This window comes from Salmo salar, chromosome ssa04, assembly GCF_905237065.1.
Source record: "Salmo salar chromosome ssa04, Ssal_v3.1, whole genome shotgun sequence".
Classification (NCBI taxonomy): Eukaryota; Metazoa; Chordata; class Actinopteri; order Salmoniformes; family Salmonidae; genus Salmo; species Salmo salar.
This window is the reverse complement of record NC_059445.1, coordinates 4655788-4670181: the sequence shown is the minus strand read 5'-3', so window position 1 is coordinate 4670181 and position 14394 is coordinate 4655788. Positions and strand designations below refer to the sequence as shown.

Below are 14394 nucleotides of genomic sequence, written 5' to 3'. Positions count from 1 at the left end.
AACCCCATACCCTACCTCATAGCCCTGTAGACTATAATATAACCCCATACCCTACCTCATAACGCTGTGCAGACTATAATATAACCCCATACCCTACCTCATAACCCTGTAGAGTATAATATAACCCCATACCCTACCTCATAGCCCTGTAGACTATAATATAACCCCATACCCTACCTCATAACCCTGTAGACTATAATATAACCCTGTAGACTATAATATAACCCCATACCCTACCTCATAGCCCTGTAGACTATAATATAACCCCATACCCTACCTCATAGCCCTGTAGACTATAATATAACCCCATACCCTACCTCATAACCCTGTAGACTATAATATAACCCCATACCCTACCTCATAGCCCTGTAGACTATAATATAACCCCATACCTTACCTCACAGCCCTGTAGCCTATAATATAACCCCATACCCTACCTCATAGCCCTGTAGCCTATAATATAACATTGATACATATTGACTAGGCTGGTCAATATGAATCAGCATCAATGTAAGGAAGCCTAAAATGATCATTATTGAAAGTTGAAATCAGTATTGTAATAACTTAACAATTCTGCGGATGTCTTACCCCTAAATCACCTCTCTGCGATGGCCTAACTTCTCCAAAACACTTTTTGTCATAAAATGGTAAAAGAACGCTACAAACCTCAGAAACATTTTTCTTCGACCGACAGTGTCCAGTTCTGCCTCTACTTCCTTATAAATGTACTTCCTTGTTTCAACACAGTGGGCGGGTTCAACAGGTATAGGTTTATGTGAAGACACACAAACACAAAACACACGCGCAGACAGACACACACACACACACACACACACACACACACTCACACACACCTTTCCGCTAACTTTAGACCATGTGTATGCACAGTTTCTAGTGGTTGAAGTATTGCATTTCAAGAAGGCCAGTAGATTAGTATTTAGTGTAAATGTGGGATATGATGGACACGCTTATTCATAACAATAAAAAGTTTAATAACAAGATGCAACAATTTGCCGCCTTACTGAGACATCCATTCCGTTTATCTTTGCATTTTAAAATAATTAGAAATAGCCATCTATTTCCTAGGCTTCTATTTATTTCGTTTCCATGATCGTTGCATAATACATTTCTCACCTTTTCTGTGATGTTTTCTACTCACGAGGTAGAATATAGGCCTACAACAAGGTTACCATTCGTCCCAGTCTCTCGTTTAATTGGACCGACTTCACAACAGTAAATAGATAAGCTATTTCAAGTATTTTGCTCTATGTAAAATACCAGGGACCACATTTGTAAACGTTGTCTACACACAAAATATGCCACAAAACATGCATGTGCCAGTTTTCACGCAAATGTTGTCATTTATAAAAAGTGAACTTGACATGAGAATTTGCTAATCCTCCTGCTAACTTTAGACCAGGCGTCCTTACAGTTTCTAGTGGTTGAAGTCTTGCATTGCAAGAAGACAAAAGTAGACTAGTAGTAGCCTGGTGCAGATGGGGAATATATGACGAGACTCTTATTCAGAACTAAAGAACAGGTAGACCTGGCTAAATATAATAACAAGATGCAATCATTAGCTGTTAGTGAGAAGAGCGTTAATCGATGTGTCTTTACATTCTACTAATAATTAGAAGTAGGCATATATTTCCTGTTATTTATTTCATTTCCATGATCATTGCAGAATAATTCCTATACTCGCCAAATATCCTATAGGCCTATAACAAGTTAGGATTGTGGCTACCATTCCTCCCATCTCTCATTTAATTGGATCCACTTCCCGGTAGTAACTACGATAAACTACGGTATTTCAAGCAGACTATTTTGCTCTGTGCCAGTAGCCACAACCGGTTTATCGCGATCGACTTGTCGGATCTCCAAAAGGCATTGCCTCTAGTTGATCGCCAAACGTTTCATACTGTAAAACCCAACGATAAATCCCTTGTGTTTCTATTCTTTGTTATTAGTCTCGGGCTGTTGGTGGTAGGTTCAGACAATTCAGCTGCTGTCCTGCGCGCCGGGTTGGCAAACTGTTGCCATTTCGTGTGTTCTGAATGTAGAAACTGTTTCCTTTTCATGTGTCTGAATGTACAATCTGTTTCCATTTCATGTGTCTGAAGGTACAAACTGTTCCCCATTTCATGTGTCTGAAGGTACAAACTGTTTCCATTTCATGTGTCTGAATGTACAAACTGTTTCCATTTCATGTGTCTGAAGGTACAAACTGTTTCCATTTCATGTGGGGTCTGAATGTACAAACTGTTTCCTATTTCATGTGTCTGAATGTACAAACTGTTTCATTTCATGTGTCTGAAGGTGCAAACTGTTTCCATTTCATGTGTCTGAATGTACAACTCTGTTTCCATTTCTTGTGTGTCTGAAGGTGCCAACTGTTTCCATTTCATGTGTCTGAATGTACAAACTGTTTCCATTTCATGTGTCTGAAGGTTCAAACTGTTTCCATTTCATGTGTCTGAAGGTACAAACTTTTTCCATTTCCATGTGTCTGAATGTACAAACTGTTTCCATTTCATGTGTCTGAATGTCACAAACTTTGTTTCCATTTCATGTTCTGAAGGTACAAACTATTTCCATTTCTGTTCTGAATGTACATACTGTTTCCATTCCATGTCTCTGAAGCTACAAACTATTTCCATTTAATGTGTCTGAGAAGGTACAAACTGTTTCCATTTCATGTGTCTGAAGGTACAAACTGTTTCCATTTCTGTGTCTGAATTACAATCTGTTTCCATTTCATGTGTCTGAAGTACCTTGTTCCATTTTCATGTTTCTAATTACTGAAACTATTTTTCCATTTCGTAATGTCTGAATTACAAACTGTTTCCATTCCATGTCTCTGAAGGTACAAACTGTTTCCATTTAATAATGTGTCTGAATACAAACTGTTTCCACTCTAATTACAAACTGTTTCCATTTCATGTGTCTGAGAAGGTACAAACTGTTTCCATTTAATGTGTCTGAAGGTACAAACTGTTTCCATTTCATGTGTCTGAATGTACAAACTGTTGTTTCTCATTTCATGTTCTGAAGGTACAAACTGTTTCCATGTCATGTGTCTGAAGGTACAAAACTGTTTCCATTTCTGTGTCTAATGTACAAACTGTTTCCATTTCATGTTCTGAAGGTACAAACTGTTTCCATTTCATGTATCTGAATTACAAACTGTTTCACATTTTCATGTGTCTAAATGTACAAACTGTTTCCATTTAATGTGTCTCTGAAGGCTACAAACTGTTTCCATTTCATGAATGTCTAATTACAAACTGTTTCCATTTCATGTGTCTGAAGGTACAAACTGTTTCCATATTCATGTGTCTGAAGGTACAAACTCTCGCTTCCCGGTGAGCCTGGGGAGGAAATCAAGTGCACCATGTGTCCGCTGGCCAATCAGATTGCTCAAATGACCGGGTCTACAGTACTAGCAGACATAAAATAAAGCTACGGCGCTTAAAAATTGTTTTTGAGATTTCAAACCGTTTAAAACCATGACTAGAAAACTGTCAATGGCTGCTGTTTTTATTGTGAGAGTTCATGTTAAAGTTTTTACTCAGCGCTGTCAACACTTTGTATTCAACACTTTTATAAACTAAAGTCGCGTTGTTCCTATTATTTCCACTCACCTACAACAAACAGTGCAGCATATAATAGAAGTATTGCTTATTTTGCGGCTTGGGTCTTTTTTAATATCAATAATATTTCACTTTCTCTGTTCATATAACAACTGATTTGTGCATGAAGCAGGAAATAATAGAGGTGCGACTCGAGTTTCGCCATCAGCTGGAAGAGATTATCCCTTTTTTGGTCAGTGTCCGTGGAGGGAAAGGGAGGCGGAGGGGATGTTGAGAAAACTGACCCTCAGTCTGCTGCTCTCACCCTCCTGCTGAACGACCCTCCAGTCTGCTGCTCTCTCCCTCTGCTGAACACCTCAGTCTGCTGCTCTCTCCCTCTGTTGATACCCTCAGTCTGCTAACTCTCTCCCTCTGCTAACTACCAGATGCAGGCACCATCAGCCCATAAAATAAAAAGCTAATTATTTAAACGTATAACTCACTCAGCCATGTGCCTCACAAATACAATACAACAATGATCTATTACCGATTTATCATATAACTACCATTTCGATGTCCCATCTTTAATTCCCAGCCAGTATGCGGTGATAAATGTATTGGCCTGTATTCTTACACAAACCTCATTGCTACATATGTTTTTAATTGGTTAATGTTGCATACGTTTTATAAGTCATGTAATAAAATATCAACTAGATCTCTCTTTATTTTACTCAAAGTATCTTACTCAAGGTTGGTACCACTGCTCTGTGCGATCCATCCGAAGTGCATTTTTAACGTTGGAACAACCTTTTCCATTGACTTTTGTAGGTACGTCTGAATATTGTAATGCTTAACTTATTTCTTGCGTGAACAATTTGAATTTATAAACATAAAACATTGTCATAATCATTGCCTAATAAATTCCTCACTTTGTGTTATGATGAGTTCATATTCCCGATGTAGCCATACAACTAGTAACCATCGCATTTTCTCATTGGGTGGCCTATTAGATACTATTATTTAAGTTTATGCAGATACATATCAGGTTTGCAACATACCCCTTAGAATGTAACAGGTAAACAGACAGCTGATCTGGTTTATAACATACAGCAGAATGTAACCGGTGAACAGACAGCTGATCTCAGTTTTATAACATACGGCAGAATGTAACAGGTGAACAGACAGCTGATCTGGTTTATAACATACACAGCAGAATGTAACAGGTGAACAACGGCTGATCTGGTTTTATAACATACAGCAGAGAATTAACAGTTGACATCTGGTTTATAACATACGGCAAAGATTAACGTAACACCTTTGGGTGGTTTATAACATACAGCAGAATATGACGGGTGAACACGGTGTTAAGGTTTATAACGCCAGCAGAGATGTAACAAGAGGTAGAACAGACGTAGGTCTGGTTTATAACATACAGCAGAATACTTAACAGGTGAACTTGAAACCTTCAGTCTGGTTTTATAACATACAGCAGAATGTAACAGTACGAACAGACAGCTGATCTGGTTTTATAACATACAGCAGAATGTAACAGGTGAACAGACAGCTGATCTGGTTTATAACCCACACAGCAGGAGAATGTAACAGGTAACCAACCCAGCTGATCTGGTTTATAACATACAGCAGAATGTAACAGGTGAACAGACAGCTGATCTGGTTTGCCAACACACAGCAGGAAGAATCTTAACAGGTGAACAGAACGCTGATCTGGTTTTATAACATACAGCAGAATGTAACGGAGTAACACTGTTCTTCAGAATAACATTTCTACTGATATTTCTTTATAAACATAAAACATTATCATAATCATTGAGTAATAAATTCTTCACCTTTTCTGCCATGATGAGTATAATTCTCTGTTTAGTCTACAACAAATTACCGTGTAGTTTCTCATTTCAATGGCCTATTAGTAGCGTCTTCTTGAACACATAATCTATCACCTTCACATTAAGAGTAGAAGTCTTCTCTGTTCACATAGTCTATCACCTTCACATTAAGAGTAGAAGTCTTCTCTGTTCACATAGTCTATCACCGTCACATTAAGAGTGAAGTCTTCTCTGTTCACATAGTCTATCACCTTCACATTAAGAGTAGAAGTCTTCTCTGTTCACATAGTCTATCACCTTCACATTAAGAGTAGAAGTCTTCTCTGTTCACATAGTCTATCACCTTCACATTAAGAGTAGAAGTCTTCTCTGTTCACATAGTCTATCACCTTCATTAAGTGTAGAAGTCTTCTCTGTTCACATAGTCTATCACCTTCACATTAGTTGAAGTCTTCTCTGTTCACATAGTCTATCACCTTCACATTAAGAGAAGTCTTCTCTGTTCACATAGTCTATCACCTTCACATTAAGAGTAGAAGTCTTCTCTGTTCACATAGTCTATCACCGTCACATTAAGAGTAGAAGTCTTCTCTGTTCACATAGTCTATCACCTTCACATTAAGAGTAGAAGTCTTCTCTGTTCACATAGTCTATCACCTTCACATTAAGTGTAGAAGTCTTTTCTGTTCACATAGTCTATCACCTTCACATTAAGAGTAGAAGTCTTCTCTGTTCACATAGTCTATCACCTTCACATTAAGAGTAGAAGTCTTCTCTGTTCACATAGTCTATCACCTCACATTAAGAGTAGAAGTCTTCTCTGTTCACATAGTCTATCACCTTCACATTAAGAGTAGAAGTCTTCTCTGTTCACATAGTCTATCACCTTCACATTAAGAGTAGAAGTCTTCTCTGTTCACATAGTCTATCACCTTCACATTAAGAGTAGAAGTCTTCTCTGTTCACATAGTCTATCACCGTCACATTAAGAGTAGAAGCCTAGTTTAACTTGTTTTGGGATGGTGATTTCATGGTGATGTGGGTACCGTCTATTTCTCCATTCGTATTTGGGGAACCCATTGATGGCAAAGAAACCCCTCTTAACCAGTTGTGCGATTTATTTTTTACATTTGTGAGATGCCTCAATGATCCGAAGCTTCCTCTGAAAAGGCCACGTTGCCAAAAACCCAAGGATGGAAATCTTTTGAGTGATTTTTACATTACAGAGGTGACAAATCTTCCAACAGAGCAGATCAGACATCTCATTAGATTTCCATTATCTCAGTCTGTTATAGGATTTACACAATAGTTTACCTTTCACACGTACCTCTAATTAATACATTACTGTACTTTATATGGATTATTATCGTAACAAATGCACTGATGTGGTCAAATGATATATAGCCTGTCAAGACGTGTTGCATGAATTCACAATGTAAATACAATTCAATTTAAAACAATAATGTAATTATTACTCACAATTTCCAGACATTTTCAACATTCAGTATATTTTCCCCATTCTGCACTTGACAAGCAGTTCCCTTATTCCACCACTTGGCGCTGTTTTAGTATGCCATGGTCATGGGGCTGAACACTCTCAAGCTAACATTTATATTGATAAATCTCACACTTTGCGTGGTAAATGGTTTACCACAGATTATCGCCTACGTATGATTAATAAATGAGGCGATAATAATTAAAAACAGTAATAATAATCATTATTTTGATTAGAAAATAATCTCAAAGTGCATAAAATAAACTAGAAAGTAAAGTTTAACAAACAACACATTAGTATGTTTGGGGGTTTGAACCAGAAATCTATTTTAGAACACAACAGGACAGAAACAAAACTATGATGAGACGGGAGAAATATTCAAACTAAATGAAACCATAGCTGGTTTGTTGTTACTGATGGCCACCATTGATCACTTCCTCATTTACCCTAGCCGCACCCTCCATGGATCACTCCTTCATTTACCCCAGCCACACCCCCATGGATCACTTCTTAATTTACCCATTACCCCCTACCCCCCCACCGACCACTCTCTTACCCTGCCACACACCCCAACATACTCTTACCCTGCCACACCACCCAAAGGACTCCACCCACATCTTTACTTACTGCCCCACCACCCAACAGACTCTTACCCTGCCCCACCCTGCCCCCCCACATCCCAACAGACTCTTACCCTGCCCCCCACCACCCAACATACTCTTACCCTGCCCCACCACCAACAGACTCTTACCCTGCCCCCCACCACCCAACATACTCTTACCCTGCCCCCCACCCAACAGACTCTTACCCTGCCCCCCACCACCCAACAGACTCTTACCCTGCCCCCACCACCCAACAGACTCTTACCCTGCCCCCACAACCCAACAGACTCTTACCTTGCCCCCACCACCCAACAGACTCTTACCCTACCCCCACCACCCAACAGACTTATATCCTGCCCCCCACCACCCAACAGACTCTTACCCTGCCCCCCACCACCCAACAGACTCTTACCCTGCCCCCACCACCCAACAGACTCTTACCCTGCCCCACCACCACCCAACAGACTCTTACCCTGCCCCCACCACCCAACAGACTCTTACCCTGCCCCACCACCCAACAGACTCTTACCCTTCCCCACCACCCAACAGACTCTTACCCTGCCCCACCCCCAATAACTCCCTGCCCCCCACCACCCAACAGACTCTTACCCTGCCCCCACCACCCAACAGACTCTTACCCTGTCCCCCCCACCAAAAATACTCTTACCCTGCCCCCCACCACCCAAAAGACTCTTACCCTGCCCCCCACCACCCAACAGACTCTTACCCTGCCCCCACCACCCAACAGACTCTTACCCCTGCCCCCAACCCAACAGACTCTTACCCTGCCCTTCCCACCCAACAGACTCTTACGACCTTTATCTGCCCCCACCACCACAGCGGACTAGTTGTGGCACCATTGAGATATAATAAGAGACCCTTTCCTGTACTACTTCCTTATAAATGGACTTCCTGCTTCAACACAGTGGGCAGATTCAACACCTATTGGTTTATTTGTTGATATTTATGTTATGTAAAGTCTTCCTACACTTAATACCAGTATTCAGCCTATAAGTTAAGATTCTAACTAGTAAAAGTGCTGTTACATTTTTTTCTTTCCTGATTTGCTTTAATTAGGTGATGTTTTGCAGTGTAACCAGGAGGGGGCAGTGTGACACAACAACCAGGTTTGGCAGAAGGACTCAAGACCAGTGGTTCACAACCTGTGGTCCCTGGGGGTGGTGCAGCTTGTCCACTATTATTTTTAGATTGTAGTATTTTATTATTCAAAAATAATAACAGTTAGGAGTATTAATGGTATTATAAGCAATTTTACATTCCTTTTCATAATGCAAATAGTTTGATAATAATAGACCATTACAGGCCTTGTTACATTCACATGTATTGACAGAATTTGACCGGCAATATATTTGATGTGGAAAAATATCAGCGACTCCGTGAATGGTGGTCCTCAAGAGCTTTTAACAGTGATTTGATGGTCTCCAGAATGGAAAAGGTTGGGAACTGCTGAGCTAGACAGTCACATCTGTGTGGTAACATGATAGGATGGGTAACCAATGATATACAATGATTCTGCAGCTCCAAAACAGACTGATTAGAATGTATAGTATATGACGTTACATTGAACACATCACAGACAGACAGACAGACATAGATACACACACTTAGAATGCATTCTTTAATATACATGTATTTGACTGGGATTCTGCACATCAATCAACATTTCTTTAAATGTGCCAGATTTAGCCAGCTAGCTAGTTTTCAACGGTAGTCCCTGGGCAGGTAGATAAACATAAAACATTTAAATTAAACATTACATAAAAAAACTTAACATTGAGTAAAACATTGTGTATAGATGGGGGCTGATTGTCCTTCAGCCACTTCCAAGTCATTGGTAAAGAAGTGACAGGTTATACAGCTCCTTATATGTCCTTCAGCCAATCTCAAGTCATTGGTAAAGAGGTGACAGGTTACACAGCTCCTTATATGTCCTTCAGCCACTCTCAAGTCATTGGTAAAGGAGTGACAGGTTACACAGCTCCGTATATGTCCTTCAGCCACTCTCAAGTCATTGGTAAAGGAGTGACAGGTTACACAGCTCCTTATATGTCCTTCAGACACTCTCAAGTCATTGGTAAAAGAGTGACAGGTTACACAGCTCCTTATATGTCCTTCAATGGTCAATGTGTTCCAGACGTGAGGCTCTCACTGAGAAAACTGCTGATAGACTGAGGTGGTTGTGTTGATATTCAGTCTCTCTCATGAACCTCTAACAGGAAAGCTGCTGATAGACTGAGGTGGTTGTGTTGATATTCAGTCTCTCTCATGAACCTCTAACAGGAAAGCTGCTGATAGACTGAGGTGGTTGTATTGATATTCAGTCTCTCTCATGAACCTCTAACAGGCCAACACTGTACACTATATTCATCAAATACATTTATGTTGAATGTGTGTAGGACTGACTGACCCTCCTGCTAGATAGGGGTCCAGCTAGGTACCTAGTGGAGGACTAACTGACCCTCTTGCTAGAAGATCCACACTTCCAGGAGGCTGCAGAAGGAGAGATGCTGTGTGGTTGGTCCTTCAGTAAGTTTATTGTTATTACAGTGGTCATGTTTGATTGACATTTTCTGTACGCTGAATTAAAGCAACAGACAGCAAGAACATGTTGAACCATCCTGCCTGTCTATTCTGCCTGGTCTCCCAACACCCAGGGGTTGACTACAACTGTTGGTCTGGAGCTGTGACCAAAGACAGGGGTCCAGCTCCCCAAGAAGGTTGATGATCCTGGAACTAGACTCATTTCCTTTTCTCAACACCATGTCGATGATGTCACGTGCCTTCTCTGCCCTCTCAGCTATCACCTTCACTGACTCCATTTCCTCCTGGTTGATGACTGTGTGATGCAGCAGTCCGTCCAGCAGACCATCCAGGACAGGTCTTGACACTCGTGTCACAAACTCTGTCCGTACAGAACGCAGCTGCTGCTCTGAAGAACCAGTAAGACTGCTCTCAGCCATACGCCCTGCCCCCAACACAGCACCTGAGAGAGTCAGGTTACAAAATAACTACATTTGTTAATTCACATTTGACATTTAGAAACAGACTTCTTTCAATGTGACCTACAATAAAAGTCTAATTTGTATTATTGAATCTTTGCAATGAGAACCTATTCTTGAACATTAACGACCTGCATCAATGAACACAATGGATTCATTCATACTCGGTTTCACAGACGTAGAAATAGAGGATGGGGCCCTCAGAAGCAGGCTAATCTACATCACGTCCTGGAGGAGATGTCATTGGGTCATTCAGAACCAGGCTAATCTACATCAAGTCCTGGAGGAGATGTCATTGGGTCATTCAGAACCAGGTTAATCTACATCAAGTCCTGGAGGAGATGTCATTGGGACATTCAGAACCAGGTTAATCTACATCAAGTCCTGGGGGAGATGTCATTGTTCTTGAAGACAGTCTTTTATAAACAGGACTAGTCCAGGTCCTACAGTAAACCATGTTGACTGGCCCTCAAGTCATTGGTTTGTATCTCTCATGTTTACTTACTAGTTGAATGGGTTTCAGTGATGTATTCATCTGAAAGAAACAAAAATAGGTTATATCACTCTAAACAGCATCTGTCAGAAAAAAACACAGTTATGATTGACATCTGCTCCTACCTATTGGTACCATATCTCTCCATACAGTCCTCTCATCATCACCGATTAACTCCATCTCAATGTCAACCCCTGTGTTTCTTATAATCATCTTACAACAGCTTGGTGTGGTGTCTGCAGGTAACAGCTGAATCTTCTGTAGAAGGCCATATGGTGCAACGATTGAGACAACAGACAGAGAGAGAGAAATAGTGAAGTAGAATGATATTCCAGTTATTCATATACAATATGACAGATTCATGTCCTCAGCCTGATAAAACTGCACCTCTGGATTGATGGAAGTGGAGTGGGGATTCTTGAGTGCAAACCAACTGTTCAGCTTTAAAGACCCGTATGGACTTGACAGGACCAATTCCGAATATCCTTGGGACACCTGATTTTTCTCCCGTTCCTGAACAGCCTACAAAATGAGCAATGTAGTAGTCAGTCAGAACAATGTAGTCTCATAATTCACACAACATACAGCTCACTGAGAAACCAATGTTAGTCATAGTTTTTCTTGTATTAATGAATGTTACCACAGAAATAGATTTCTCACAGAGCTGCATGTTGTCTTTGCAATCTAGAGATTTTCAACAAACTATCAGCTTTCCTTCAGTAAGTTTCAACATACTGTTGTCACTTCAGTGAAAGTGCCTCACCTCTTTCTGACTGGAGTTTCTGAGGAGCATGTACAGCCTTGAAATGACTGTTGACCTTTTTACTGCCATATAGAGGACCACGTCACAGTGGACATCTACGTTCAAAGACAGTAATCTCAGTATAACAGAGATAAGTGAGAACTTCGGATGGAGAATCTTAGCATGGAATCTGGTGACCTCATGCACTTCCTCTAAAGACACTCCATGTTCCTCTACATGAAGAATCTTCATCTCATTCCTCAGGGAAGGGTTGGTCCCTGAACAACACAATAAAAATGAGACAGAAAGACAAATATTGTATTATTCATCCAACTAAAACACAAAGAATATGGAGTACCAGATCACAGTAAACTCAAACTCCCAGAATAGTTCCTTCATTCATTCAGGAAGTGAAACTCAGTTACATGGAAATGTCTTTCTGAATACTATTTCTATATGGTTTTACCTAAACAGACAAAGTGTGGCAGATGAACTTCCTCCAGTTCACCTAACTCCATAGCGATGTCCAGCAATGGACCACCTTGTGTGTACTGCATGTCTTTCAGAAGTTGACTGTAGGGTTCCCAGTTCCTGAAGTGATACTTCAGAATGACATCTCTCTCACACAGCCAGCGGAGCCCAGACACTGTGCACTCATAACTCCCTTTGGGTGTCCTGTGTCTGAGGGCAACAACAAGATATGGGAGAGAGGGTCAATGGTCAAATGGAGATGTTAGATTAGAAGACTATTCCCAAAGGTAATGGGGAAATACACTAGCAGGTGGAATGAAATGTTAATAGTTATTTTACCTGAACATTGTCATTCCCTGGACAGTGGAAGTCAAGGGTTCAATCTGAATCCAGTGTGTGGAGTCCTGAACAAGGACAAGCATGTCAGTAATACATATGGGGCCTGTTTCCTGGACACAGATTGAGTCTAGTGCTGGACTAAAAAGCATGCTCAATGGAAGTTTCAATAAAAAGTTATTTAAGGTCCAGGACTAGACTTAATCTGTGTCTGGGAAACTGGCCCATTAACCAAAGTAACTAATCTAATGTATTTATTCAATGTTACATAGAATGCAGGTGATTTATCAATTCAACTGTCTAATGACAAAATATGAAAACAGGTAAAATCCTGCATGTGTCACAGTATCTAACGAAGGTGGCGCCCCTCCTCGGTCGGGCGGCGCTCGGCGGTCGTCGTCGCCCGGCCTATTAGCTGCCACCGATCGTTGTTTCTGTGTCTTTTGGTTTCGTCTGTCTGTCTATCTCGCACCTGTTTTGTGTTTGTCATTAGTGGGGGGTTATTTAGTGTGTATTTTCAGTTGGGGTTCTCGTACGGGATTGTTTATTGTCCACTCAGGACAGTTGTGATTGTAAATTGTTATTGTCGATTATTATTGCCGGGCTGCGCCCGTGCGCTTTCGTTTCCAGTGCGCTTATTTTGGGAAGGTGTTTTCCCCTGGCAGACTTCACCACGCGCCTGGTGCCCTACGGCTATTGCGTGTCACTAATACTATTAAAACACCGTTGCTCCGGCCCTCTGTCTCCTGCTCCTGATTCCACCTCTCCACTGGTCCTAGACAGTCGTGACAGAATCCCGCACCGAATATGGAGTCAGCAGGAGCAGAAGCGCCCTCCATGGCTGAGCAGGTCTCTCAACACGCCAGCCTCCTCCACCGCCTAGGCTCGGCCATGGACCAGGTGTTGGCCCGGTTGGAGAACTGGGAGAGAGGTGCTTCCCCAGCTGGACCAGCTCCGGTCCCTCACCCTGTGCCCCTACACACACACCCTGAAGCGGCCGCCGGTGGTATCCGGATTACTCCTTCCCCGGGAGTTCGATGGGACGGCCGCTGGGTGCAAGGGGTTCTTGCTCCAATTGGAACTATACCTGGCGACCGTCCGCCCCCCCCCCCTTCCGACGAAGAGAGGGTGAGCGTCCTCGTCTCCTGTCTCACGGGTCGAGCCCTGGAATGGGCCAATGCGGTCTGGGATGGCCCAGACTCGGCTCGGGGCGACTACCCTGAGTTCACCCGCCGCTTCCGGGCGGTTTTTGATCATCCCCCGGAGGGCAGGGCGGCGGGTGAGCGGCTATTCCACTTGAGACAGGAGACGAGGAGCGCTCAGGATTTCGCCCTAGAATTCGGACTCTCGCCGCTGGATCGGGGTGGAACGAACGGGCCTTGATAGACCACTATAGGTGTAGCCTTCGCGAGGACGTCCGCCGGGAGCTGGCCTGTAGGGACAACGCCTCCACCCTAGACCAACTGGTGGATTTGTCCATTAGACTGGACAACCTGTTGGCTTCCGGGGACGTTCCAGTCGGGGCCTGTTCGTTCCGCCTCCCAGTCCCCCCGCCCCACAGCCCATGGAGATAGGGGGGACTGCGTCGAGGAGGACCGGAGGGGGGGGTCTCTCCTGCACCCGATGTGGACGCAGAGGACACACTGTGGACCGGTGCTGGAGTGGTCCCCCCGGGAGTTCGGAGGGCAGGCAGAGCACTACTTCGAACCCCCAGGTGAGTCCGCACCAGCCACACCCAGAGCCCCTGTCGACCACATGTACACCTCTGTTTATTTTCCTGATTTTTCCCCTCACTTCCAGTATAAGGCACTAGTCGATTCAG

General features: G+C 42.5%; 2 protein-coding genes across 3 annotated transcripts in view; both read right to left on the bottom strand.

Annotated features, from left to right (window-relative positions):
• The window catches only part of LOC106597044 (NACHT, LRR and PYD domains-containing protein 12-like), a 130163-nt gene that overhangs the window by 55564 nt on the left and 60205 nt on the right, over positions 1-14394 (bottom strand).
• On the bottom strand, positions 9605-12742 carry LOC123742391 (NACHT, LRR and PYD domains-containing protein 1 homolog). Of its 2 annotated transcripts, XR_006769518.1 has the most exons (8): positions 12576-12742; positions 12232-12446; positions 11787-12043; positions 11411-11545; positions 11149-11281; positions 11036-11065; positions 9867-10514; positions 9605-9802 (listed from the first exon to the last, which is right to left on the bottom strand). XR_006769518.1 is itself a non-coding variant. In XM_045716345.1 (7 exons), the coding sequence occupies exons 1-7, from the start codon at positions 12722-12724 to the stop codon at positions 10114-10116; spliced, it is 1320 nt and encodes a 439-aa protein (XP_045572301.1). In that variant the 5' UTR covers positions 12725-12742; the 3' UTR covers positions 9621-10113. The 2 variants fall into 2 exon arrangements, 1 of the variants encoding a protein (XP_045572301.1); XM_045716345.1 differs by having other exon boundaries at positions 9621-10514.

Excerpts from the sequence above, each read along its gene's own strand:
- LOC123742391 (XM_045716345.1), bottom strand. The coding sequence starts at position 12,724 with ATGCTTTTTAGTCCAGCACTAGACTCAATCTGTGTCCAGGAAACAGGC. Across the intron at positions 12,044-12,231 it reads GCCACACTTTGTCTGTTTAG|GGACCAACCCTTCCCTGAGG; the intron begins GTAAAACCATAT and ends TGTGTTGTTCAG. Across the intron at positions 11,282-11,410 it reads CCACTTCCATCAATCCAGAG|AAGATTCAGCTGTTACCTGC; the intron begins GTGCAGTTTTAT and ends GGCCTTCTACAG.